Source organism: Vigna umbellata, chromosome 8, assembly GCF_029865625.1.
Source record: "Vigna umbellata cultivar VRB3 chromosome 8, Vumbellata_1.0, whole genome shotgun sequence".
Lineage (NCBI taxonomy): Eukaryota > Viridiplantae > Streptophyta > Magnoliopsida > Fabales > Fabaceae > Vigna > Vigna umbellata.
In genome coordinates, this window is record NC_142172.1 from 16,779,423 (window position 1) to 16,802,483 (window position 23,061).

Below are 23,061 nucleotides of genomic sequence, written 5' to 3' on the forward strand. Positions count from 1 at the left end.
AAAATAAAACTGTAAAATGATTTTAGTTTTTTTTAAGTATAATTATCCATCCTAACCACCACATCATTCGTGGAATTTTAATGGACCTAAATAATTATAAAAAAAATTTAATACGTCATACTAGCTTACTAGGTGGTATGGGTAATTGATTGTAAAATTAAACACAACATTGTTAAAAGCCTTTGTAATTATGGATGTTCATTACCATATAATTCCTACCATTGTATTGTAGTTTTATTTTATGTGCATGTTGAGTTATTATACTACCAAAAGGTCCAAATTTTCGCGTGAAAATATTAATCAAAGCAATCAAATCATCAATTTTAGCGATCTTATCGATGGTCTCTACGATTTATCTAAACAAAATCACTAGCTCCACGCTTTACTTCATAATCAATTTTATATTTCAGATTATAGTGTAAAATGAGACTAAGATAACTTGCAACATGCGATGGCTTATGTAATTGGTTGTTTCATCTTTGATCAACGATTTTCCAAAAGGAAGTGTTCATAAGAAAAATAAAAGTAATTAAATTAGAAAATCAAATAAGTGAAAAATAATTAGTTATCATTACACAATCCAAAGAAGGATTAGGAAGAACTCCATCATTCCACTATATTTTCACAATGTCAAAGATTTATCTTGATTTCATAATAAATACTTATAAAATAAATAAATCAAACTTCTTTCATAAATTAACCTCAACTTTCACTTTCCAATTTTAGGAGAAGTTACATATAAGACTTATAAAAAACGGTTAAAATTCGTAGGTTGATTTATAAATAGGAAAACACTTTCCACTTAAGCTTGTCATTTTCTTATCGAGAACTCAGTTTTGTTGTTCGCTTACACTCGGGCTTCTTGTGTCGAAATTGTAGCTGTAGAATAAGGCATAATCATTCAAATTAACAAAAATTACTTCCACACGGTTTTTTAACACCCCAAAATACACAAATTTACTACCGTTTAAATTGATAACCTAAAAAAGGCACCATATGAAGAAAGAAATAGCAAAAAAATTGTGTTTAAATTTGCAAATTTCAAGGTTAATATGTCCTAATTGTCAAAAGGACTGTTTTTAGTACCAAATTTTCTTCTTTTCTCTACCAACTCATTAGCTATGCACTTTAAAGCATTTCAAATAGGGAAACAATTGTAGCAAGTATTCACGGCTTCGGTTCTGCAAGGGAATAAAGGAACTGTTAGAAAAACCAGTCCAGCAAATAATTGGAATTTTTCACTAGAGGAATGCTACCAATATACTCTTTTGAACAAGCTATAATTGGTTAAAATTTATTGAAAATCGCAATTTTTTATAAGTCTGACTCTTCATTTCTTCAAGAATTATAACCAATCAGAAATAGTGTGTTAAAGAGTATGTTGCTAGCATTCCTTTTATACAGAAATAGTGCTATGTTCAGGTAGGAATTTGCCTTGATGCCAATACATCCATACACGTCAAGGGTCGTAATTTTGTTGGAACAGGACTTTGAGAGTTCCTCCAGACTTTTGTCAGTCACACCAACTATTCCAAACAAGCTACATATGCCTTTCAACAAATCAGTAAGAGAAATGATTTTTGGATAACACAAAGCATAGTATGAAAGAAGTAAATATGCACTATATAATAGAAATTTTAGTTAAGATTAATTAAAAAAATGTCATGTACAAGTGTTGCAAAAGTGAATGTCATAGTCCTCACTGGAACAAAAAAATGAACATTCAAACCCCTTATCCAACCATATATCATGAGAAGAATTTAGGTTCATAGTATGACAAGAACAAAAAAATTTCAGAAGTCAAGACTGCACCTCCCAGTACTGTAAATTCAAGTGCTACAAATTTCTCAAATTAATATACCTTAGAAACTGAAGATAGGTGCAACCCTTTGCAATGGATATGACCCCTTCATCAGTCACACGTGTGCACCTATCATGCAAAATCATGAATACAAGCACTTTACTTTAATATGACAGATAGATGTTTAGATTGAAGATTCATTTACCATGTCAGATTGAGGGATTCAAGGTTCTTGCACTTAGAAATACAGGAGAGTCCTTCATCTGAAAGATTCTGCAAGCAAAATTGTATCCATTAGTTGTCTGCATTAGATAGGGTTGCCCAGAGATAATAGCAGAAACCCAATACTTTTTACCTGGGCACCACAGAGATCCAAAAACTTCAGACGTGATAGAAGACCTAAGTTCCTGTAAGCTGCACCTGTGAAACTGAATAATAGTAATGATATGAATTAATGAAATTCCAGGGCAGTACAACTTGAATTTAGCGTCAAGTTTCAAGGCCAACCTTGACAGTGCATAGAGATTCAAACTCCGAAGAGAAAGACATTTTGGCAACAAACTCATCAAACTTTCATCTGTTAATTTGACGCACCTAAATATCAAATTATGAGACAAGCATCAGAAGATAGGTATAATTGACCCCAGTGTTCATCATAATCCTCCCACCCCAAACCATCACTTTACTGATCCATGATCTGGGAAATAATATTTACAATCTCATAGCATGCAAGATGTTACAAAATCTGTTATAATTTACTGGCGATACCTTGTCAAATTTAGTGACTCTAGTTCTGGATAATTGTCAGCAATAACTTGTACACCTTGGTCTGAAATATTCTGCAATTATCATAAAAGTGCTTTGTTCAGACATCAGAGGATACAAGTGCCAACTCTCAATAGATAATTTTCAATTTATCATAAACTATAAATATGAAGTTGCATTAAGGCACAAAATACCATTTCTTATCGAGATAAAGCAAAGAGAACAAGGATTTGTTGTGTTAGAATAATTACATCTATGTATTATCATTAAGTCTAGGTATAGGGGTTAGAATGTTGGGAACTTCTATCAGTTGTACCTATAGTTCTACACCTAGGTGTCTAGGGCAGGACAGGCCCTTACTCTTCCATGGATTCTTGTATATGTTTTTCATTATAAATAGAAGATTGAGAGACGGGGTCTTTTAAAAATCCCTCTAAACATATATCTTCTCTTTGTTTGAATCTCAAGTTGGTATTAAAGTGGGTCGATCATGCTCTAGTTTTTGTCTCATCTAATTCGTCGACACTAGTTAGCGCTGTCTGTGGCTATCCAACTCCATTGTTGTTCACCACTGTCTGCAATTGTCCTGTACTGCTTGACATTGTCCAACGCTGTCAACCACTATTCACTGTCCATTCATCCCCATCTACCATCGGCAACCACCAGATTTGGATTGCCACTCCGAGAGACGACCAACGCCACCAGCCCCGAAGCCTACATTAGTCCCATATGCCACACGCACCATGTCTATCCACATTGACACTCTACGTGTGAAGCTCACGCACCACCTTCCTCTCACCCGAGCAACAATGTTGCTTTGGTTGTGTTTGTCGGCCCTTCCTCTATTGTTCTGGTCCTTGGTTGCCTTTTACAAGCAAGGTTTAACGGGCTATCTAGGGTTTCCTAGTTAAAACTTGTTTTGTTCCTGAGTGGCTGTTTTGCTACTGTTGTCTCATTCCCTGGAAGTCCTTCCATTTCCTCTGAAAAATTAAATGCAAAAAATACCTCTCTTGGTCTGGAACTGTTGAAATGTGGTTTCTTGGCCAATGTCATCATGACCACCTTGAGCAAGATGGAAGCCATGTGCCTCCCGGAAAAGCTGAACCGTGGAAACAAGTTGATTTCCAACTTTGTGCTCTATTGTGGCAGTATGTAGAACCAAGACTTTTAATGTCCCTTAGAGCTTTCACAACATGCCACTCCTTTTGGAAGAAAGCTCAAAACATTTATATCAATTATATCCAATGCCTCTATATTATGCAAACAAGCTTGCATCTCTCAAAATGACTGACCATGATATGGTCTCTTTCATGACTAATGCCCTATCTGCAATAGAAGAACTAAAAATGTTCTTGGAAATAGAATTTTTTGGAAGAAATCAAGAAGAAACTTGACAAATATTATATTGAGGTAGTTCAATCAAAAGAGGTACACTATTGACATACTACAAGAGACAAGTATGCTTGATTGTAATCTAGTAGATAGTCCTATGGACCAAAATCATAAACTAATAATGGAAGAAGGTGAACATTTCCTAATCCAGGAAGATATAGGCAGCTGGTTGGAAAGCTAATTTATCTTACTATTAAGAGGCATGATCTATCTTTTGCAGGTGGAGTAATTAGTCAGTTTATGCAGGCACCATGTATTGGCCATTGGAATGCCATCATTAGTATTTTAAGGTACCTCATAAAGGCTCCAGGACAAGGTTTGCTATACGAAGATAAAGAAAATATTCAAGTCTCTGGGTACTATTATGCTAATTGGGCAAGCTCCTCCAGTGACAGATGCTCTACTATAAGATATTGTGTCTTCCTCGGAGGAAATATTATCTCATAGAAAAGTAAAAAGCAAAATGTAGTGGCCCGATGTTGAAGCTAAAGATCGAGCAATGGTGTCTCTTACTTGTGAACTTATATGGTAGAAATTTGTCAGCCTAACCCAGCTTACTTTTTGATGAGTTAGAAATTTCGTAACCTGGCTTGACCCACCACAAGTTCGTGGATTAGTGAGTTGTCTCACTTAAGAATATTTTGTTCTTTCAATTTATTTTATATATTTAGTGCAATACAATCAAAGCGGATTGACCCAACTCATTTCTTTATACCAATACAATCAAAGTGTTCACCTATTTCACCAAACTTATTATAAAAATAGTGGGTAGAAATTAAAGTGTCAACCTGCATAACTTGGCAAACAAATAAATTAAACATCCAAACTATTCAAAAATTATTGGATAATATTGTAGTATTTAAAAAAATCAAATTGTTAACTTACACGATTAGAAGTAACAAATAATTATAATAAAAAACTTATGAAAAATGGTAAAAAAACTAATAAAGGGTTTTTATTAGTGGGTTATGCGTCAACCCACCTTCAACTCAGCTCGAACACATTTAACACGGTTAAGTGAGTTGGATTAAGTTTGATCCTCGTTTAAAAAACTAACTTTTTTCCAGCCGTGGTGAGCTAAGTTAGCTCACGGCTTGGAACATATTTTGACATCTCTACATTTCATCCCTGACCGAGAATAGATAAACCCATACCTAGCCCTTTAATGTTTCAAATATTAATTAAATAATTACTTTACAAAAAATAAAAATCATAGTAAATAAAACGTGATATTATCAAGTATTCAATATCAAAAGAAAATACATTTTCTTTTCTCCAATATTAAATATCAAGAAAGACATTATAACTATATAAATATCTAATAAGTGTATCAAATAACAATTGGATAAACTTCAACTAATTATATAAATGAGTAAAAATGATAAAATTTATGCCTTAGAAATACGTTACACAACTAAAGACCAAAGAAAATTTAATATAAACTAGCAACAAGAATATAAAATGAAGGAATGCATAGTAAATGTACATACATGCAATACTAAATCAATAACACTGAATAAATTAATTACAAAACCAAGGCATACCTTACATCCACTTATGTTCAAGTCAACTATATGTTTGCAGTTCTTCACTATATATTGTAGTCCTAGGTCTGATACCCTGCAATTCGTATTTCAGTACTAATGATAAGGATTGACTTTTGAATGCAAATAAAGATTACCAGCTGCAAACATAAACATCAAACATTAAGAAAAGTTTAAAGCACCTGATATTCCAGTAGATCGAAAAGCTTTTGAGCTGGGGGCAACAACTGGTTATTGCTTCAATTCCTGTATCTGATATTTTTTGGCAGGCATTCAAATTTAAAGACTCCAAGCTTTGAAGAGAACTAAAACACTAGAAATGCTTCAAAATATTTGGTTAGAAACGCAGACAACATATATTCCATAACATAAAGTAGATGTTATTATGAGAGGATAATCAGATAAGACTTTTACATTTTAACTGCAACCAGGTAGATTTAGCCCATCAATATGCAATCAGTTATTGGTAGCCAATTCACAATCCAGGACAGTGGTTTCAGTTCGATGGTACCCATATCTTAATGTTTTTTTTTTCTCTTAGATACAATAAATTCTTATTTCTTCAATCCATGATCTGCATTCCCATGACCAGAATATAGCTGTAAATTTATGCTATCGTCTTTCTATTTATTATCCAATAAATTCACAATGACACAAGTTATATTTGGGACATGTGATATCTCAACATGATATAATAACCAAAATTTTAAAAAGAGAAAGAAATACTAAAACTAGACTATACCATATTAGTTTCATCTTTCACGCTCTTTAATTTTATCAAGCTCGATGAGGTTAGAAAAATTTTCCACTTTCAAATATATTAGCAACTGTTTGAAGCAAAATTCAGTATAGTGAAGTTAGAAAATATAAGAATACAAGATTTTGCAAATTGATTGGTGGACACTTCGCACTGTAGACACTTTTCGATCTCTATCATATCAAATCACCAAACATTCCCACACTTTTCTCTCTTTCTCTCTTAGTTGAGGCATCACACTAATCAATCTTGCTGTACACAACAGAGTAACAAATTTCTATGACGATATTTCGGTTAAACCAGCAGGCTACTTCCATCCTTAACATTCAAAGGTAAATATACAAAAAAGTATAAAATAGTAAAAATAAATACACGTGTTACCTTATCCTTAATAAGAATGAGATGCGTGTCTTCAACATCTCTCGCAAACTCAAGGTTAATCTGCTTCACATGGCTGTATCTAGGCTACAAGAATGCATCAAATTACACCCCCAAATAACCGCAAAATGTTAAACAAAAAGCCATAAAATAACAAATTTTAAAAACAAGGAAGCCATTATTTTTAAAATTCATCACCTAACATACGTTTTTTCATACATATGGATCAAGGATCAACAAGTTCAATAGAAAATGTTTATTATTGACTCTCACAATCAAGACACACTATACATAATGGTAATAAAGCCTTGTATTATTGATCTTGACACCTTAACAAACTCTTGCACTCACTTGACATCCATTATTTCGGCCTTCCTCCTCTCTATTACTTTACAATTACAAAAGTTTAATTTTTTTGATGACCAGATTACCCTTAAAACATGTTATCAAGTAGGTATTTCGGAGTCAAAAAAGATCATTTTTTTATTATTACATAGTTAACATACTTCACCATATTCTTCAACCAAAACCAAACACAAGTTAAATAAATCAAAAAAGAAAAGAAAAAAATACTAACCAAAGAAAGAGCAGCTATAAGGCGATTCCCCGCATTCTTTAACTCGCGCAAATTGAGAAACTAATTACAACAGAAAATAAAAAAAAAGATTGATACCAAGAAATGAAAATGTAATTTGGTAAAAAAAAAAGACAATTGCTTAGAAGTAGATACCTCCCAAAGGGGTTGGCAAGAGAGAAGGGTTCGATGAACTGAAGGCGATACAAGAAGGAGCAAAACGAGGTCTGTGTTAGAAAGAGGTAATGTGCAGCAGACAATTTTGAAAACCTTTGGCACTGTTTCTCTGCACCAAATATTCTCCTTCGATTCTGCCTCTGCTGCGCCGTATTCCTCCATTCGCGTAAACTCGAGTTCCTGCTTCTGGTTTTTCAAATTCGAAACGTTTCGTTCCTAATGCACAAGTAAACTATGTTTTCTGATAAATGCAGAAACTGTGATAGAACTTAAAGCGTTTACTTTAATCCTTCATACATACCACAAATAAAATTTTAAATTTAATTTTTATAATTTTATACCTCTCTTAAGTAAATTCGAGCCATGTCCAATAATTTTTTTTCTATTAAAATGAGTTAAATTTTAATTTTGTTGTTGAATCATTAAGATTATTATAAATGGAAGAGAGAAACTGAAACTAAAACCTAACAAATGAATTAATTTTGACGGTTTATTACAAAACATCTAATCAAATGAATGTTTGAGTTTGTATGTTTTGATCGAGCTTCTACCCCCTTTACTATTTAAAAATACATATTCTATCATAGGTTTTATGAATTTTGTAGGAAATTCAAAATTCATTCCAAAATCTTTATATAATTTCTTTCTTAAACCTTAAATATTTATATTTATCATCTTCATCCATTAATTCTTCACCATATAACTTTTCATTCACATAATCATCCTTTATGGTACAATTTTCATAATTTCGATAATTATCTTTATTTTTTTTTTGTCGAACGTTAATAAATTCAATATCTTTTCTATTGATACTTTTCCTTGCCATTCCATAACTTTGGTTTGCACTTCCAAAATTACATTCTTATCCTTTGATTTGCACGGGTGTGATAGAGTTATGATTGAGTAATGATGGTGTTGTTTTTTATCAACCAAATAAATGAACTTGTAAATATATATCTACACCCTCCGTGTTTTCAAATTCACTTGTACACTTTTGTTTTCCTTACTTCTTTATCTTTTTCCATTGTGCATTGGTGGTAGTTTCGATGGTGGTGGTTGTTGTCGTACTGTTATTATTTTTTATTCGTGGTTGTTTTTCGTTGAAGTTGACTCTCGAGATAAGATTTACTTTTATAAGACCTTTAATCAGCTTTCAAATGTCAGTTAAGGGTTTGCCAGCTTTCGAAAGTCAGCGAGACCTTAACCGTATTTTGAAGTACGATTAAGACTTCTGAACTTCATTTTACATACATTTATCTATCAGCGCAAAACGTACATTTCAATCTAATCCAATACAATGATCTATACATTTTAATCTAAAGCATACCAATGAATCCAAAGCATACAAATGAGCAGGGAAGGAAGGGAGGGAGACCAACCTTTAGTAGCACAATAATAGGAAGAACATGCGAGAGGAGATCCATCACACTACCACTAAGGAAGACCACCACACCACCATCACCCGCTTCAAAACCAAAAGAGGAGAAAGGAAGTCGTGATGGAGGAGAAAAGGAGAAAACAAGGGAGAAGGTGCAACAGAGGAGAAAGTAAGGAGGCAAGGGTGGAGATGTGAGAGAGAAAGTAAGGCTCAAGGATGTAAGATTTCAATTTTTAAGATGCACAAAAAATTCTTTTGGTCAAAGATTCTTATTTCATGTTGTCGCAACAGGAATCGTGACGGGATGACGATCCAAAAAAAAAGGACGGGTTTTGAAAAGAGATTTGGAGTCGCCACCATAGTTTATTTTGGAAAACTACGGAAAAACCATAAAAGGATAAGGCATGGTCTATGAAAAACCAGATTCTGGGTTCGGGAGTCGGTTACGTGTAGGGAAGGTATTAACACCCTACAACGTCTGCCCTCAGGCAATACCTTTCACTAAATACGCGAATATGATGTGGTTTTCAAAATGTTTAACTATCCCCTAAAATAAAACTCTAAAGAAACAAAATATATTTTTTAGTTTTTTGGGCCCGACAAGGATTGACCTTGCTCCTACGTATTCTCATTCAAAATGAGAAATCAAGGTTACGTAGTTCTTTTGAAACTGTTTGAGAAGTTTGTTTGGAAATTGTTTGAAAATTTGTTTTGTTTGAGAAGTTTGTTTGGAAATTGTTTGAAAATTTGTTTTGAAATGATGGATTTTTGGGAAGTGAAACTGACAAGGATTAGTCTTGCTCCTACGTATCTCCACTTTTGATGGAGAATCAAGGATTACGTAGTTCTAGCTAAAGATTGTTGTTCGAAAATGTAGATGTTTTTAGTTTTTAAAGATTTTATATTTTTTGGTATTTTTATAAAAGAAAGAGAAAAGGTTTTCGGCACAAGGATGATACGCTTAACCTTTAAAATATTTTTTTTGGTTATTTTTTATTTTGTGCTTTTATGTATTTTTCACATATTATTATATATATTTTTAAAAGGGTAAACATTCAAAATAAAGATGGAATAGATGTCAAAAACAAAAAGGGTCAAAAATAAAATAAAAAAAAAGGAAAGGATCAAAATAGTAGGTAAAAACAAATGGGCTGTGTAGAGGAAGCAGATTTAAACCCAAAACATTTTTTGTTTGTGGAAACAGAATGGGCTTAAGCCCAAACGAAATGATGGTGTGAATGGGAAACGGGTGTGCAAAAAGTAGAAAAGGTTTTTTTATTTTAAAAGAAGGAATTGGCCCAGCAACTTAGGACCAAGGGTTTAGGTTCTCTCCCTCACTTAGAAGCATTAGGGGTCTCCCACTCTTTACTCCATTTGATGAAATCCAAATCAACGAAATCCAAATCAACGAAATCCAAATCCTCTTCTCTAGAGCAAGGAAGAACGACATTTGCTGCACACCTGCGCCACAGCCTCTGCCGAATCGGCCGTCGAGAGCCATCCCCACCTCGCATCCTTGCTGCCGCGACGACCTTCGTGCTCGACCTGAGGTGCTGCCGGCGATGCGGGTCGCCACCGCAATCTTAGCCAGCCGCCGTGTGTCACGGCCCAAGGCGTCGCGAGCACCACCGCTCACCGTCGGGATCGCCGTCGGCCACAGCTCCAGGCCCTTCTTTCCTCCTCCTCTTCCAGCACGAGAAAAGCTTTCTCGCTCCTTCGTCAAACACTGCCTGAGCGAGCCCAGCCGTCTCGAACCAGGGCACCACCAGCGCCACAAGTCACGACCAAAGTTGCTGCCAGTCATCGCGTCGACCTCCTTTACTCCGACGATCGAATCCATCTCTACCTCTAAAATTGCCATCGTCACTGCCACCACTGAAAACGCTATCGCGTCCTCCACCTCTGGGAGGTCTCATTGTCTAATTAACAGAGAATACAGAACCTTTGGGGGGTCTCATTGTTTAATCAACAGAGAACACGGCCACAGAGGCTTGCCAAGACGATGTTTGGGGATTCTATGTGATGGGTTTTCTGGTTTCTGTCGTGTATGCGTTTCCTGCTCAACGATTCAACTCCTTTGTTGGTGATTGGAGATGAAAGGAGGCATGAAGGCTTGGTTTCAATATCTGGTTTGGCTCTTGGGATTCTTGGTGGTTGGTGGGTGGATATGGGCCATGGGCGTTGACAGAGAATGGAGGGATCAACTGAAGCAAAACTTTTGCGAGCGATGAAGCGAAGGAGAACTTACCTTCTATGTTTACGTTTTTCTCTCGTAAGTCCTTGTAATCCTTTTTCTTGTGATTCAACTTCACTTCTTTTCTTCAGTCCCCTCAACATTAGACACAGGGAGGCACTTTAAAGAAACACTATTTTTTTGCTTCGTAAGTAACAGGGAGAATGGTCATGAGAGTGAACTCGAGTTGATGGTGATATCCGACGAGAGAATTGAGGAGGATTTTGTTTTTGTAGTTAATGGTGTAGGTTGAGGGAATAGTGGGTTCCTGCGATGTGCGTGATGGAGGAAATAGAGAAGAGGGTGAGAGGTGAATGATGGATGTAACGGAGGAGAAAGTGGTTTCATCAGAAGTCCACAAGTTTTAGTATATATGCTTCTCTGTGTTGAGGCCTTGACAATGGTTATTGGAATGCTAGATGAATTCGTTCAACGAATGGTTAGGGGTTTAGGCCTTGTTCACTTGAATGGATTTGGAGGAGAGTAATTGAGGGGATTTGAGAGGATTTGAAGATAAATTTTTTTGTTGTTTATTTGAGTGAATTTGAAGGTAAATGAAAGTGAATTTGAAAGTAAATTTTTTTAATCTGTCACGTAAATCAAATCCTACACTAATTCTCACAAACTTTACTTCTAAATTCATTCTCACTTACCTCCAAATTCACTCAAATAAACAACAAAAAAATTTATCTTTAAATCCTCTCAAATCCCCTTAATTACTCTCCCCCAAATCCATTCAAGTAAACAAGGCCTTAATCTTTCAGGTTCTTTGGGAAAACGGAGATATGAAGAGAAACTCAGAATCCGTTTTGTCTGTGCCCCAGTGGTTCTTGATGGGTCCCACATGAATAATATGTGAAGGGTGAGTACCGGACCCCAGGGAATATTGCTCCCAGGATGAAGCCAAAGTCAAAAGCGTGGCCCTGTTAAATGGTTACTTCCTACAACGGCCCCCTATTCTGTTATGTTGTGTTTCCTCTTAAGGTAAGCTAGCTTAAGGCAGTGTAGATGCATGCATGGCGTAGCAGAAAATGGGAGATAGCCTGGAAACGAAGAAAAAGAAAGCAGGCCGAGAAAGTTGACCTTTGCCATTTTTTTGTTTCTTTTTGTCTAGTTTTAACATTTGGCAAATAAATTAAAGTAAAAGAAATAAATTGATCTAAAAATAGATTAAAATAAAACATAATAAAATAACTCTAAATAAAAAAAGAATAACCAAAATAAGATTAAAATAGAATAAATGAAATAAAATACAATATAATAAAATAGACTCAAATACAATAACTCAAAATAACAAAGTAAAATAATCATAAAATAAAGGTTTAATACCTCTTTTGGTCCCTATTTTGGTCAAGTGCGTTCGTTTTGGTCCCTGTTTATTTTTTTTATTCAAGGTGGTCCTAAAGAATGTAAAATCTGTTTAATTTGGTCCTTTTTGGAAACGCCGTTTAAATCGTTAACGGCAGACAGTTCAAGTGTGCACAACAGTGTTGAGATGGCATTTAACGTGGATTCCCTATAAGCAAAGTGAGGTGGATTTTATGTTTTTTTGAAAGTGTATTTCTGATATTTAATGAAACTCATCACTCTCCTTCTCTCCCCTATACTAACCAAACCCCAATCCTCTGGTCTCTTCCGCTTCAGCTTCTCTAACTCGAGCCCACCACCTCAAACACTGCCAAAATGCTTCCTCAGTCGCCACAACCCAAGTCTAACCCAAGTCTCCCTCAGTTGGGTTGTGGCGATTGAGGGAGCATTTTGGTGGTGTTTGAGGTGGTGGGCTCGAGTTAGAGAAGCTCAAGCGGAAGAGACCAGAGGATTGGGGTTTGGTTAGTATAGGGGAGAGAAGGAAAGTGATGAGTTTCATTAAATATCAGAAATACACTTTCAAAAAAACATAAAATCCACCTCACTTTGCTTATAGGAAATCCACGTGGGCAGTTAAATGTCATCTCAACACTATTGTGCACACCTGGACTGTCTACCGTTAACGATTTAAATGACGTTTCCAAAAAGGACCAAATTGAACAAATTTTACATTCTTTAGGACCACCTTGAACAAAAAAAATAAACAGGGACCAAAACGAACACACTTGACCAAAATAGGGACCAAGAGAGGTATTAAGCCTAAAATAAAATTAGAATGACATAAAATAGAATAAAATAAAATAAATTTCACCAAAACTATATTATTTAGTCATCCGGACGAAATTGGGTGTTGACACATATCAAAAGTGTAGATGATCAAAGTTTAAATTTTTAATAAAGTTGAAGGTGCAGGACAAAGTTATGAAGGTACATGAAGAACACCTCTCATCTTTTTGTTTACCTTCTCTTCATTCACATTCTCCTTCACAATAAACATTTTTACTTACTTCATAGATATGACTTTTAGCAAAATTAACTAAGTCACTACATTCCTCTTCTACAAACTCATCTCTCACAAAATTTAATCAATAAGTGAATTACTTATTTCAAAAATATAAAATTATAAAATTACAAAACTATAAAAAAATAGTTATAAATTATAAATTAGAATTCTAAAATTATAAAGCACTTTATATTATGAAATTAACTGAAAGTTTCCAAATTTATGAGTTACTTAAAATATAATAAGTAAAAGAATTTAAGTCTATTAATTGATGATGTAATCCATGCAGGTTCTTTTATAATAATTTTTAAACACATTTGATTTGAAAAAAAAATGTTCGATTTTAGTAAATAAAAAAATATATCATATCTTTTAGATACAATTTTATTTGCATTTATTGTAATTATTTACTTATGTAAAATGCGTGTTAAACGAGGAAAATTAGAAAGTATAATAAGTTCCATTATAATTGCATAAAGTTTATTAAAACGTTTATAATAGGCTAAGTTATTTCATACTAATTGGTGGAAAAAATATTTTATGAAATTATTTGGAAAACAGCGTAAATTTAAAAAATAAATTATAATACTATAAATTCGTCTAGTTTTAGAGCTCTTCAAAAACGGTCTTTGTAATTTACATGTATAGTGATGCTTGTGTCTTTATTTTCCCGGTTTGTGACCCGAGGTAGATATGTTATTATTTTAAGGTAAATATTCATGTTTGTATCTTAATAGACTTGATTAATTATATATTTATGTGCTTTAATGAGATATAAAATGGAGTTACTTATAAAAAATGAAAAACTAAGTTTAAGAAAATAGAAAAAAAAAATTTAATGTCATATTAACTGTTAGTCTACCTTAAATTTCTTGATGGAATCCATATGGCATGTTCTAAATAAGTAATTATATCATAAAGTAATATAAATGTTTTTACACGTATTTTATATTATTTTTTACATAAAAAAGAATTATTGAGATTAGACAATAATCACAATACAGTTATTAAATCATTTTAAAGGATTAATGAGATCAAAAAATGATCTCATAAGGGTTCAATTAATTAAATATTGGACTGACGGCTCAAACACTAAAAAGATAGGAATTTATCTCGACTAATTAGTAATCTAAAATCGACTGAAATAGTTAATAGTGCAGCTACCTGAACTATATATGGTTATGACACATACAATAAATAAAAAGGAGAGTAACAAGAAAATATGGTGTTCTATTTTTTGATTGATTTAAAAAAAGTTGCTATTTCTAATTATGTATACAAATGAGTGAACAGATGACAGATATAAAAGGCGATACAAAGCATGATGACGATTTCCTTTCTCACCTTCGATCTCGAAAAGTTGGGTTAGTTATTTCATATAAAGGAAAAAATATATAATTTTAACGAGCTTACAAAATCAGCATATACTAATATCATAAGATGTAATATACAACCATTAAACTAACCACAACTTAAGGGTAACTTGGTTTTAAGGAAGAATTGTTAGTGAGTGTGTACTACTTACTAACTGATAGGGTAGAAAGGTACAGTGAGTAGCAGGAAAATAATTGAATGGACCCTTCTAGTAAGGGAAGACAAAATTAGGTAATTAAAGGCATAGAATAATGAAATCAACAATATGTGCATGCTAATTAAGGATAACTCCTGACTTAAGTGTCAAAGGCTAAGGACCTAACAAAAAAATACATAACACAGCATTACCCACCATTTAAACTCTCAGTAATATCAGTCCTTTCGTCCCCATCCAATCTGTTTACACCCTCTCCCTCTTCTTCTACAATACAGACTCAAACAAGTCATCCAGTCAGAAATTTTTGGGTTGCTTACAGATTTTGTCTTCTCCATATGCAGCATTTCCCCCACCTCATTTGCCTAACCAGCAAAACCAAGCCTATGATAAAAGATTCATCCAGTAAGGAATGCATGGGTGCAGGCAAACCATGGTTGAGAAGATACAGCTTTTCACCATTAAAGTCTGAAATTTATATACAATCAACGTGAGAATGAATTAGTGATGTGACACTAATCTAATCCCAAGCACTTGTCACACCTTGACCGTACCCTCCTCCTCCACCGTAATTGCCATATCCTCCAGCAGCTCCACCACCGTTTCCACCGCCATAGTACTCTGTTGATTTATTAAATGAGCCCTCCCTCCTAAAATCACGACCACCAAAACGGGATCCCCCTGACCTCCTGTTTCTGTTGCCACCACTGTAGGCAGCCCTTGCCGCATAACGGGTGAGCCAGGCAGGAACTTCTTGATTAGCCTCTTGCATCAGATCAGCCAATGGTTTGGCCAAGGATACATTACTTTCATTGAAAAAGGCCGTTGCTAGTCCCATTTTACCAGCTCGCCCCGTTCTTCCTATTCGGTGCACGTAATCATCAATGTCATTCGGAAGATCAAAATTTACCACATGTGCCACCCGAGGGATGTCCAGACCACGTGCTGCAACATCCGTTGCCACTAGAATTGGTGTGTTTCCAGTCTTGAACGATCTCAATGCTAGTTCTCTTTCCTGCATACAGAACCATTAGTACACGTTTATTTTCAGGAGTACACAACGAAAGAAATATATACAAGAACAACTACTAATTCAGAAGTTCTCTGGGAAAGCACTTTCTAAGCTGTAAATTGATTGTAAATAGAATCGTTGGCAAGCCTTTGTGGAAAGAGTTAAAATTACTACGACATTACGATAGATTTTAAGCGATTCAACTAGAAGTTCCCACAATTCAATCTTAACAGAAAAAGTGAGCACAACAACATCATGATTGCAAACAATTTGTAACTTCAAAAGCATAAATTCTATTGGATCTTCTGGAAAGAGGACATTATAAGTACTAAAAAAGTCGCCTGAGAGCCAAAGTGTCATTCAGTATTATTGAATGAAATGATAACAGGTGATTTTCTCCCCTTTTAAATTTAAATTTGAACGAAGACTTACTTGCAACTGCAATATAAAAAATATAAATTAAAGATGTTTCTTCAATGCAGTAAGTGGGTAAAAGATAAGCTTTCGTGGTTAATTTGAAACCCTCCTTTCAATTAAAGTAAAAATAAAATAGTAGATTTTTGTTCAAAGAAAAAATTAGCAAAGGCACGGAGAGCAATCATCATTTGTGCTTTTGCACCACTAAATTGGAGGCACTTGCGTAAGAAAAGTAGTAGGAAGATTTCGAGGGGTTAGTACAATGTACAAGGCATTCCATGAGAGGAAAAGATTTTCTTAGGCGAGGCTTTAAATAGATACGTTGGTAGTGATGTAAGGCAACTTTTAGGAGCTTATAGTGATTTTGGTTTTAAAGAACTAAACTAGGAAGGAAAAACTATTCATAATTTCTATGACTCGTGATTTTGGGATTATGAACACTAGTTTCAAAAAGTGAGGATCGTCTAATCACTTACAACAGTGGAGGTTTAGGGTCACAAATTGATTTCCTTTAAGCAAAAAGCATTAAAATGATTTGTAAAGATTGTAGGGTTATTTTGGGAGAGAATCTTACACAGCATAAGGTTATGATTCTTGATATTCATTTGCATAAACAAAAATACTAAAAAGTTTCAGATAAAAAAATCAAGTGATGGAGAGTAAGGGAGATAAATAATTGAATTTTAAGAAGAAATTATTGGAGAAAAGCAATTGGAAATTGCATGTTAATGTTTCTGGGATAATATGTCTAAAAGCAGTCTTAGGAGAACCAAAAATGTTTCAGACCAACAGATAAGGAATCATAAAGGTGGAATGAAAGTGTCCAACAATACAGGGTACATTAAATCAATATATGAGTGCAATAATGCCAAGAATTGGGTAAAGCATCATAATGTCAGAAATGGGATAAAAAATTGAGAATGTATATATAAGCTTGAAGTGTTCTAAAAAGATTTTGGGATGAAAAGGGAGAATGTATATCCAAGCTTGCCAAAAACAGAGAAAGGAAATCGATAGTTTTGGATCAGGCAAGATGTATTAAGGATAATAATGGGAAGTTATGATAACAGATCAATATATCATAGAGAGACGAGAAATACGTTTGTAAATTTTTCATTAATGGACAAGAATCGGCATTTAATATGGAAAAACTCGAAATCAAAGATGAGAAAATAATTGGCTTCCTACCAGAAAATTCAGACTGGAGTGGGAAAATAAACCCTTAGAAGATGTATAGTGTTAAAGTAATTGACCTAAACGGTATTCCCCTATTGAGGTTTGGAAGTGAGTAAGAGAACAAGGTATCCATTTGGCTTACCACAGTACTATTTAATGAGATTTGAGATTAAAGAAAATGTTACATGGAGGAAGGGAACTTTGGTCCGTCTAAGAGAAAAAAAAAGATGATCAAAAGTATATTAGCTACAGAAGTATAAAACTTACGAGTCACACTATGCAATTATGGGAAAAAGTGATTGAGCATAGATCAAGGGGGTAATCGAGGTCAAGAATTGTTTAGATTTTATGCCAGGAAGGCTTACAACAAAAGTCATTTCTCTTTTACAGGGATTGGTAGAAAGATACTGAAGCAAAGCAAGGTTCCATACGCTTTTTATTTATTGACCTGGAAAATAAGTATGATTGAGTGCCACGAGAAGTATTGTGGAAGACTTTGAAAAACAAAGGTGTTTGCATGGCTTACATCCACCCTATACAAGACATGTACGGGGGTAACTGCTAGTGTGAGAACACCAATAGGCAAAAATAAGGACTTTCTATGAAGATTAGATTACATCAAGGCTTAGCATTAGTCCTTAATTGTTTAGTCTATTCTTAGACGTGCTTACTACGGATATCCAAAACATTGTCCCTAATTTCACATTTTTTGCAAATGATATATCTGTGATTGAAGAATCAAGGGAAACAATAAACTTCAAACATGAGCTTTGGAGAGAGAAAAAAAGGGTTTTCACTTCGGTACAAGTACCACTATATGCATTGCAATTTTAGTAAGCGGTAAATATGAAAGAAAATTTCATACCAAAATTTGTATGCTTAAATAAATATATTGAACCAATAACACAAAATGATGAGAAAATTAATGAGAATATCACCACAAGAATACAAGGATGGTTAAAATGGATCTTGTTGTGTTTGTAGAAAAATTAGATACATCGTGTTAATCCTTTTTCTATGGTGATGGGGATTAAATTCGAGTCTTGGACAGGAAGTCTTAAATTTGATCCTTTATTTTTCTCTTTTATAAAAGTTGAGTTGCTCATATTTTTTAGCACCTTTAGTCGCATCAGGAGATGTAGAACTTCATAACACAAGTTAAACTCTCGTTACTACATCTATTTGGACTAAACCAATTCAATCCCCTAGTTACTACACTAAAGAAAAAGAGTAACATAAAATAAACAAAGAAAAAAAAAATACAATTTCAACGTAATAAAAATGTTGGCATGCTTTTCACTTCATACATAAACTGGACTAGGAAAACACTCACTTGTTGTGTTCTGTCACCATGAATGCTAGCTGCAGGAAATCCATTAACACACAAGCAGTGTTCCAAAGCATCAGCTCCTTTCTTCGTTTCCACAAAAACTAATGTCAGACCTTGCTGCAAAAAACAACCCAAAAATCCTTTATGAATATGATAATTAGCAACTCAGATTTACATACTCTTATGGAAACAGTTGTTTCAGTGCAGCACAAATGTATAAAAATAGTGAATTTCACTAGCAAAAAAATAACTAATCATGTCATACACAAATACAAGGCTGAAGATCAGCAATATGTACTGGTGACAACAAATTTACCTTGCCGTAAATTCCATTTTCCCTCTGAGCGTGAAGAAGATCCATGAGATGGCTTCTCTTGTCTGACTCAAGAACATATTCTACTCTTTGAGCAATTAGATCAGTACTTGAACCGACCCTTCCAACAGCCAGAAACACATAATTTGAAAGAAAATCTGATGCAAGTCTCTGCATTCAAATGAAAATTACAAAAGTTGTTATCTCAAACCCAGATTTTCAGAAGTCTTACAAACATTGTTCTATCGTGTAGCTAAGAGAAAATTACATCTAGCTGATTGCTACATGGTTGTCAACAACTCAAGCTTTATAGATTTTTTTATCGCACATACAAGGCATCAGCCTCATCACATATTATTAGTAAGCAAAACTTAAGAATCTTAGTGACAATTGACAACTAGAAAACATCACCCTCAACAACTCCCAAAAGCTATACCACCATCAATTGTTCAAATAAACTACTGATGCAACCACCGTACTACTCTACAATTAATATTTTATGTCGCCCAGTAAGAAACCAGTTTCACTGTTTGGATGAAGTTTGGTTATAGGCATCAGCACTTCCACCTTACCAAATCTAGTTCCACTTACAATGATATAAATTTTAAAACTGAATGGTTATAGAAACATAGGGGTCTACATAACAGACAGTTGCTTAAACACTTACTTTTCTCATTTAAAATTATATATACCCCAACAGTAAAAAACAAAAAGAAATACTAAAAAAATGTTACATTTGAAGTAAATGGTTTTGTTATCTTCATTAAACCTTCGAAGAGGGGAAAGAAATAGTGAGTGGAAGAGAAAAGAAATAGTGAGTGGAAGAGAAAAGAAAAGAGAAATACGTGAGAACCTTTATTTTTTAGCTCACTTCATAATCAATTACGTTACGTGCCAATAACGTGGGACCCACCTTTATTCACAATTTCCCATCATTTCCTTCCTCCCCCGCCCACTTTCAGAAGTAACAAACAAAATAAAAGGTGTTTCCAGCTTCAAGAAAAGGATGAGAAATTCAACTTCCCCAATTTATTTTCATTTCACAAAGGCTCGGCACAAGAGAAATTTTTTTGAGGGAAGGAGGACGGAGTTCTCAATGCAAAAACATAATTAAGTTATAGATATGAATGCGAGTCACAAAATACCTGTATCTCTTTTGGAAATGTGGCACTAAACAACAGTGTCTGTCTCATGCCCGGAGGAGGCATGTCCATTTGTTCAACTATCTTTCTTATTTGAGGCTCAAAACCCATGTCCAGCATCCGATCTGCCTCATCAAGTGCCAAATACCTTATCATCTGTAGTGACACCCGAGCCCTCTCGAGCAAATCCACCAATCTTCCTGGAGTAGCCACCAGAATATCAACTCCTCTCTCAAGCTCCCGTAACTGAACCATACAACACAATATTAATGGTGGATTTTTCTTGTCAAAGGCTAGTAATACTTATAGATTTAGAGGAACCAAGCCCAATTATTTAAACACATCTTTGTCCTTGCTAGAAATTTAAAAAAAAAAAAGCATGTTCTTCATTGAACAAGAAAAAAGCTATGTTGTTTTTTTCTTTAACAAGTTATATTCTTCACTAAAAAAGAAAAATCAACACATAATTATTGAATGCATCAGCCTAAACCCCAATGTTAAGGAAGTGATGATAAATAAAAACAATCAAAACAAAGTATATAGCAGCAGGGCATCATAAGGCTAAAATAAGTCAGAGTGATTTGAACAACATCAATGGGTGAAAATAACCTGTTGTGTGATTGGAGCTCCTCCATAAGCAACCACCACTTTCACACCTGTTTGGTAAGAAAACTTTTTGGCCTCATCGTGTATCTGCAAGATAAGGAAATTTTCGATTTTGAGGATATAGATACACCGGTATACATATAAAGCAGTATAAACCAGAATCTAAAATCAGAATAGCACCTGACATGAAAGTTCCCGTGTGGGGGAGAGGATAAGTGCCATCGGAAAAGCAGTTCTAGCCACACGTGGCCTTTGAACATATTGCTCCCTCATTATTCCACTTATAATAGGGAAGCAAAAGGCAGCTGTCTTTCCTGACCCGGTCTGAGCACAGGCCATCAAGTCTCGCCCAGAAAGGGAAATTGGAATGGCATACCTCTGAACCGGGGTTGGTTTCACATACTTGCATCTCTGTATATTATGATTCAATGCCTCGCCCAAATCTATTTCAGCAAATGTATTCACAGGCGGGGGCACATTGTCCCCACTAGTCTCCACAGGGATATCATCATAAGCCTCAAAGTTAATCCCACTGTTCTCTTGCTCCAGAGATTTATCATCAGCTTCATCATTCTCAAAAGGGTTCACCTCTCGCCTCCCACGGTCCCTCCCCGCCCCTCTACCATTCCAGCCACCACCAGTCTGATAACCAGAACCATATCCTTGTTGCCGCCCTTGATCAGCTTTAAAGTAACCACCTCCCTGATGAGGAGCTGCACCACCAGGATTCCCTCTGTCATTCGCCGGTAAAGGAGCCGGCGAGTGTGACACTGCAGGAACCTCCGACGACAGTGACCTGTTGCGAAGATGCGGAGGCACATATGCACCTCGGGGAGGGTGAGCCGAGAAATTGCCATTGCCAGAACCAATGGCTGAGTTGTCAGCAGAATCTGCCCACGAAGTTCTCATAGTTGCAGAAATCGCGACTTTGCTCTTGCAACAAGCAAATGCTGAACAGAACAAAACCAAAAAAAAAAATAACAAAACACAAAACTACGCTTCCCAATCCACGATCCTCTTATGCACGCTCTGTCACACAACCACGATCAACTACACAGAAAACGAAAAAAAAATTATCAAATCACACAATCAACAAAAAAAAAGGAGATCGCAGCAAGAAAAACTCAAACTAAAAACTCAATATCAACAAAATAAAAGAACATCAAATCACGAACACGAAATCCAGCAAAGTAAACCAACAAATCCTCAAATAATTATCCAAAAACCGAACAGTTTCAAATCGATAAACGCTCCTAAAATTTAAAAAAAAAATTACCAATCCGCAAGCAAACAGATCGAGAAGAAAAACGATAGCACACGATTTCTGAAAACAATGAGCAAATCGATATCAAATGAGAGAAGAAGAAGAAGAGAACCTGAACAAATGAGGGAAGAAAAAAAGTTGGATTGAGATTTTGTGTTTCGAATAACACCTTGGCGAGGATATCGGTGAAAGAAAAGGAGATTTTTCTCGGTGTTTTCCGAGTTGAATCAAAAAAATTTCCTAATTTTCTCTTCACGTTTTCTACGCTGCCTGCCAAACACAAAAGTTTTGTGCGCTGAAAATGAGACGAAGGTAAAAATATCTAAGTGAAAGAAAGAAAGAAATCCACCGGCGGAAATAAGCCTTTGCGTGTGAATATTCTATTCTATTATAATTGTGACTCTATGCGTTTACATCTCTAACCAAAATAGCATTTTCTTTTTTTCTTTTCTCTCACTTTCGTATCCGTTGATATCTTCATGACTTATTTTTACTTCTTTTCTTTTTAGAATATCACTAAACATATAATAATAGATCATTTTTCTTATAAAGAATATAACCAAAATTAGTTTTTTTTAAATATAAATGTTATTAGATTTTATTATATATTTTAAGTTTCCATTTTTTTAAATATTTAAGGGTAGAAAATTTTATGAACATGTTTAAAAGATAAAATAGAATTATAACAACTCCGTCCAATTAAAATCTTATATATTAAAATTAAATCGTTGCCAATTACCATCTAGAAAGTAGTCAATACAGGTTGACATATTTTAGGATTTATTGAATTGAGATTTTAAACAAAGAATAATGAGACTTTTAAATATATTTATGATACTCAATCAATAGTATAAAACCTGTTTTTAAACGATAATGTAATATTCAATTAAATCATAAATCTTT

The 23,061-nt window shown here is 34.6% G+C and overlaps 2 protein-coding genes across 3 annotated transcripts; both read right to left on the reverse strand.

Annotated features, from left to right (window-relative positions):
• Positions 1-880: 880 nt before the first annotated feature.
• LOC124835801 (RNI-like superfamily protein) lies at positions 881-7,673 on the reverse strand. 2 transcript variants are annotated; one of them, XM_047310799.2, is made up of 12 exons: positions 7,368-7,667; positions 7,215-7,274; positions 6,641-6,724; positions 5,685-5,815; positions 5,503-5,578; positions 2,570-2,640; positions 2,309-2,395; positions 2,157-2,229; positions 2,007-2,074; positions 1,862-1,930; positions 1,435-1,540; positions 881-1,181 (listed from the first exon to the last, which is right to left on the reverse strand). In XM_047310799.2, the coding sequence occupies exons 1-12, from the start codon at positions 7,548-7,550 to the stop codon at positions 1,116-1,118; spliced, it is 1,074 nt and encodes a 357-aa protein (XP_047166755.1). In that variant the 5' UTR covers positions 7,551-7,667; the 3' UTR covers positions 881-1,115. The 2 variants fall into 2 exon arrangements, 1 of the variants encoding a protein (XP_047166755.1); XR_015781476.1 differs by having other exon boundaries at positions 1,160-1,181; positions 1,435-1,550; positions 7,368-7,673.
• Positions 7,674-14,996: 7,323 nt separating this feature from the next.
• Positions 14,997-22,523, reverse strand: LOC124835798 (DEAD-box ATP-dependent RNA helicase 37-like). The gene is made up of 7 exons (XM_047310796.2): positions 22,271-22,523; positions 21,075-21,944; positions 20,898-20,981; positions 20,292-20,534; positions 19,150-19,317; positions 18,837-18,950; positions 14,997-15,913 (listed from the first exon to the last, which is right to left on the reverse strand). Exons 2-7 carry the CDS (start codon positions 21,801-21,803, stop codon positions 15,419-15,421), a joined length of 1,833 nt encoding a protein of 610 aa, XP_047166752.1. The 5' UTR covers positions 21,804-21,944; positions 22,271-22,523; the 3' UTR covers positions 14,997-15,418.
• Between the last annotated feature and the right edge of the window lie 538 nt (positions 22,524-23,061).

Excerpts from the sequence above, each read along its gene's own strand:
- LOC124835801 (XM_047310799.2), bottom strand. The coding sequence starts at position 7,550 with ATGGAGGAATACGGCGCAGCAGAGGCAGAATCGAAGGAGAATATTTGG. Across the intron at positions 7,275-7,367 it reads CTTGCCAACCCCTTTGGGAG|TTTCTCAATTTGCGCGAGTT; the intron begins GTATCTACTTCT and ends TGTTGTAATTAG. Across the intron at positions 6,725-7,214 it reads TTATAGCTGCTCTTTCTTTG|CCTAGATACAGCCATGTGAA; the intron begins GTTAGTATTTTT and ends GCATTCTTGTAG.
- LOC124835798 (XM_047310796.2), bottom strand. The coding sequence starts at position 21,803 with ATGAGAACTTCGTGGGCAGATTCTGCTGACAACTCAGCCATTGGTTCT. Across the intron at positions 20,982-21,074 it reads CACGGGAACTTTCATGTCAG|ATACACGATGAGGCCAAAAA; the intron begins GTGCTATTCTGA and ends CTTATCTTGCAG. Across the intron at positions 20,535-20,897 it reads GAGCTCCAATCACACAACAG|TTACGGGAGCTTGAGAGAGG; the intron begins GTTATTTTCACC and ends TGTATGGTTCAG.